Source organism: Alligator sinensis, unplaced genomic scaffold (assembly GCF_000455745.1).
Source record: "Alligator sinensis unplaced genomic scaffold, ASM45574v1 scaffold421_1, whole genome shotgun sequence".
NCBI lineage: Eukaryota > Metazoa > Chordata > Crocodylia > Alligatoridae > Alligator > Alligator sinensis.
This window is the reverse complement of record NW_005841871.1, coordinates 1,316,180-1,321,513: the sequence shown is the minus strand read 5'-3', so window position 1 is coordinate 1,321,513 and position 5,334 is coordinate 1,316,180. Positions and strand designations below refer to the sequence as shown.

The following is a 5,334-nucleotide window of genomic DNA, read 5'->3' as shown; positions in this document are numbered from 1 at the left end:
CATTCCTGGACCTTACCTTTGAAGAAAGGGATGTAATGATGTCTGAATGTAGATGTAGGGCTTGGGTGTTGGGGCAGGGAGATGCAGCTACTGGTACCAAGACTCTGAGTACCAGCTAGGGGGTAACAAAGAGTAAGTGAAAATAAACTATTTAGTTCACTTACTGAAAGCCACAACATACATAACACCTTTTTTTTCCAGGAACATTTTCCTCTTGATGATATACAAGTTTAGAAATTAGTACAGATTTTTAAAATAAAAATCTATTCTATTTCTAATCTGTCTTCTAAGAACAATACTGGTCACATTATGCAGTTCGATAAAGGCACAGAATTGTAGGTGGAACATCAGAAAATATTCCAGAAAAAGGCACTATGAAGAGCATAACTGCACTTCGGGCAAAATTGATGTTGGCAAAAGCTGCAAGATGGAATGACATATGTTCATAATGGGTCTACATGGAATGAAATGGGGAGTTTATTTTTTTTCCCCCACTAAGAACTATATTAGATCAAGGACCAGTTCTCATTGAAATCAATGTTAATTTTGCTAGTGGCTTCAAAGGACATAGGTCCAGCCCACAATACAACAGGGTATTAAGAGCATCCCTAAGTTTAAAATTTAAGAAGCCCCACTGAAGTTGGGTGCTTAAAGTAAGGCATGTGATTGAGGCCCCCTCTACATGTTACAGGTATTAACCAGCTCATTGTACAATTAACTGAAACCAGCTACACGTGCAAGTACGTATCGTGCCATAAAAAGGTCCAATCAGCTATGAAGTTAGACCTTGAAAATCTGTACTAATTTTAGAGCTAATTTGTATCCAGCTTTAATTTACACCTGTAGCAAGGTCTTCCCTGCAGCTAGGAGCCCTGTCAGCTGACGGGGCTCCCAGCCACAGAGCTCCACCATGCTCAGCTGTGGCTGGGAGTCCTGCAACTGAAAGGACTCAGCCCTGGCAGCTGCCAACTCTGGGTTCCAGCAGTACCCCACAACTGCTGGGACCCAGAGTCCCACAGCTGTAGATGCTGGGTCTCAGCAGCATGCCTCCTGGTGAGGGACCAAGCTGGGTCCCAGCAGCTGCAGGGCACAGCTGCAATCTCTTACCTGTAGGGGTGTGTGGAGCACCTGGGGCTGGGTGATTCAAGCTGTCATGGTTTCCCAGCTGCAGGGGTGTGTGAAACCCCCAGGGCTGGGAGACCACAGTTGTTGCAGTCTCCCAGCCCGGAAGGCTTTACGCGCCCCCAAGGCTGGGAGACCATGGCTGTCATAATCTCCCAGCCCCAGGGGCTTCACACATCCCTGGGGCTGGGAGATCTCAGCAGCTGTATCTCCCAGCCATGGGGTGCATGAAGCCCTTGGGGCTTTGCTTCTTGCCAGTGCAGGGGGAGCCTGGGATCTGGCTCCCCCTGCACTGACAATAAGACATGATGGGGTCTAATGTGTGATCCTGCAATCACACCCCCTGCCATGCATGCATCCATAATGTGGATTGCACACTAGATCCCATTGTGCCTTTATCTGTACTTGTGGAGGGGCCCGAAGCAGCTTGATAAACGAAAGCCTCAGATCTTTCACCTTCGTTCCTTTTTTGTTGTTGTAACATCCTGATAGCATATTGCACTGAGAGCTAATACTGTGAAAATAACTACTACAATTACAATTTATGAATACTTCTAGCTGCTCATGAAAATTACAGCTTTAAAACTCACTTTTAAAGCAGAACTGTTTATGCTTTTCTTCCTCTTCCTACCCTGCTCCCCTAGGGTACAAGTGAATATAATCATGATAGAATTGCCAGTCTCAGCACAGACTAATTCCCAATCTCCTAAACAGATCTTTGACACTTCATATTTGTCCATCCCCAGAAAATACTTTGTGAATAACAAGGATGCCATTTTCTGTAAACTGTTTCTTACAACTTTCAATTTAAATTTTCTGTTTGAATGTGACCTTTTTGAGGACCTCCTTTACCCTCCCCTATCTTCTAAAGCACATTTCTAATTTCCAAAAAGAAAAAAAATCACTGACAAAACTATGGAACATTTCCAGTTGAGCGAACACTTTTAAGCAGTTCAGTTGCTCCTGCAAAAAGGCCAGGGTGGGCTGAATCCACCTCTTATGAGCATGCAAAAATAAGCTAAGCTGCTTCCTCCACTGCAGCACTGATTGCTGCAGACTTCACTGCAGGTGGATTTTGACCAGCAAATTGATTAGCAGGAAATTTAACAGCCATTTTTCTAGCCCAGTCCTCAGACCCTATTTTACCAGTGCAAAGAGGATTGTTAACTCTTCTCATAATCACCCATGATTCTATAGGGTGGAAGAGTTGGGGTTTGACTGGGTAAGGTGTCATGAGCAGAAAGAATGGGCAGGATCAAGTCCATTCTCTATCTTCTGCTAATCTTACACCAAAATCTGTAATGCCTGGCAAAATATATTAAAAACAAACAAACAAAAACCCTATGTATGTGCGTAAGTGAAGAAATTTGCTTTTCTCATAGGCCATTCTTTTCATATTAACCAAAATATTATTGTATGTTTTAACAGCAAGATCTGAATCATGTCTGTACCATGAACCTGAACATAGGCAAATAAATAAATGAACTTGCTTCTGAATTACCTGGTCTGCTGTAATGCTGAGGAGAATGGGACGTTGGAGTGTAGCGACCATAACCTAAAGATCCAGCAGAACTAGGACTTGATGTCCTGTACTGCTTGAAAGATCTATCATCTTGCTCACCCTGAGGGGGAAAAAGAGAAAAAACATAAGTCTTTGGGGAAGAGACCACTATAAGACTTTCAGAATACACCCATTTTTGCTTTGCTGCCTGTATAGATAATCTGATTCTGTTTTCAGACTCCATGTAACCCCAGTGAAATGAGGCAAGAATTTAGAGAGAAGCATTTCACATGGTTAGAGCTGTTCTGGTGTTGTCACACACATGGTCAAAGAATGGTGATGTAAATTGTGAAGGCAACATATAAGAGAGGAATGCAAAATTAAGATACAGTTTAAAATGCACGTATTATCAGAGAAAAATTATTTCAGGACAGGCAGCTGGATTTCCCACTTCCTTTTGTCTTGTGTAGTTGTTTAAACACACTGGACATAAGAAAGGACAAACCGGAATGACAGTATTTACACTCATTTCCTACGCAGGTAAATGACTACGTGCAATGCAAGACAGTACAGGATCAGGGCTCACCTGCTTACTTCTATCACACAAGTCTATTGTGTCTTCTGGACAATATCTTTACAATACTCTGTACTTCAAGCAAAATCTGGTGTATAATTACTAGGTGAATGATTTATATGTTAAGTGTCAATGGGTACATCTACATGTTCATTAATGTGCCATAATTACAGCATTAAGTTAGTACTTGTAATGATAGGTACTAACTTAATGCACAGTAATTTCCACTACTGCACATTAGTGCAAGCAAATGGTCTTTTTGTGATGTTAATGCGCAGTAGACTGGGCATTAGCACAGGTTTGACCCACTGCGCTAATGCGCTGTACAACTAGTCTACTATGTTCAAAGCATCTCGTGTAGATGCTCCCAATATGTATCAGGGTGCCAAACTCAACTGGGGATCTGTGCTGGATAGGCTGGATCCTGCCCAGGGTAAAGAGTGATGGCTATGGCCATGGCAGTGGCAGCAGCTGCGATCACCATGGTGGCAACCACAATGGTAGTGGCAGCATCAGCCAGTGTGGAGACAGTGGGGTTAGTGGCCACAGGCTAAGCAGCCACTTTCCATGGCAAGGGCACACAAGGGGTGGTGGGCCAGGGGGCTACAGGGCAATTGAGGGCTGTTTTGCACAGCCTTCAACTTGCTTGCCTGCTGCCAGGAGGCATGTCCACCAGGTCGACTATGCCCTGGTTTCTATGACAGGCCAATTACTGGCAATGCCCCCAGTGTTCAGTAGCCTGAACTGAGTAGTATCTATATCTCTATCTATATCTCAGTGGTGTCAAACATATATATAATTAAAGTTATGGCATTACACTATCATTGTATAAAATGCATCTCATTGAGAACCATCTCCTCACTACCCTGATTTTTTTCAAATACATGTAATGGGCTATTCTCCTTTGTAGACTTGAGACACTTCTCTGAAAAACATTACCATAGAGATTGTGATGTCTTCTGTAGGTCATTAAAATACAAATTTGCCACTGTATAAATATAGTTTTCTGAAGAACCAGAAACCACAATGAAGAGATCAGATGTAGAAATCAACTTTGCAGTATTAGCATTACTCTAAAATTTATTTTTCTCATTTCTTATTTTGACAGATCAGAATATTAGAATTTATTTGAGTAGGGCCAAATTTAAGCATAATCACAAACCAAGCTGCACTGCAGAAAAAATATATGAAAGATCTTGAGCGCTGACTGTAAAAACTATTGAAGACACTTCTATAGAAATCTTTCCCTTAATATTCCTTTGAAGGGAGTAGAAAGTTCCTCATGCCATTTGTCAGGAGACCACCAATTCCTCCATATTACCCAAGTCCCATACTCATGTTGAGCTACTTCAGTATGTTCTGCCCTACCTATAATAGTCTGTATGTCAGCAATCACTTCAGTGCTCATAAGACTTTCTGACATTGCTCATGGCCTCAAGAAATTTTGGTTTTCTTCAAGGGTTTAGGTTGTAGCCGTGTTGGTCTAAGGACATAGGCAGACAAGGTTCCTTGGGTGAATTTGATCTCTTTTATTAGACCAACCCAAATAGTTGGTTTTCTTCAATACATTTCTCCAAGTTGACAAGGACCACAGAGTATGAAGTTTAAATTTAAAATCAGGTCCTGCAGAATTGCATATTTCAAAGCAGGTAGAACAGCTATGTAAATAAAAAGAGCTTTAGAGAATGTATTTTTTGTACCAGAGTGGAGGCATAGAGTGAGTATATCTTAACATGCCTTTGTGAATTATAACAGAACTAAGACCTAGCCTTTGTAATCAGCTTAAAATGTTAATGTTAAACAGAAAAACAGATCACGTGCAAGTAAGCTGATAATTCTGAAATGTTCCACTTTAACAGTCTTGTACCCTACCTTTTGCAGGTTTCTGATGAAATGTTGAAGCAAATTCATGATTTGCAATAGTACTACATGTAGAACTACAATACATATAGTACTACTACATACAGTACATACAAGAGTACTACAATAGACTTGCATACCACACACAGCCTTCCCCGCCAAGGATCAGCTCTCCAAAACAGGGATGCATACCTTAACTGGGAAATAGAAGCATGCAAGCACTGTCTAATGACCGCCACCATGGCCGCCCCTTGTCTCTGGCTCCAGAAAGCAGAAG

The 5,334-nt window shown here is 41.8% G+C and overlaps 1 protein-coding gene across 4 annotated transcripts in view; it reads right to left on the bottom strand.

Moving 5' to 3' along the window:
• Nucleotides 1-5,334, bottom strand: part of ABLIM2 (actin binding LIM protein family member 2) — a 235,584-nt gene that overhangs the window by 66,741 nt on the left and 163,509 nt on the right. For 3 of the 4 annotated variants that reach the window (XM_025195245.1, XM_025195240.1, XM_025195251.1), the window contains 2 exons: nt 2,624-2,744; nt 17-115 (listed from right to left, as the gene is read on the bottom strand). In XM_025195245.1, the coding sequence (XP_025051030.1) occupies nt 17-115; nt 2,624-2,744 (220 nt within the window). The remainder of the gene's footprint in view (nt 1-16; nt 116-2,623; nt 2,745-5,334) is intronic. The other variant, XM_025195256.1, reaches the window with a different exon arrangement.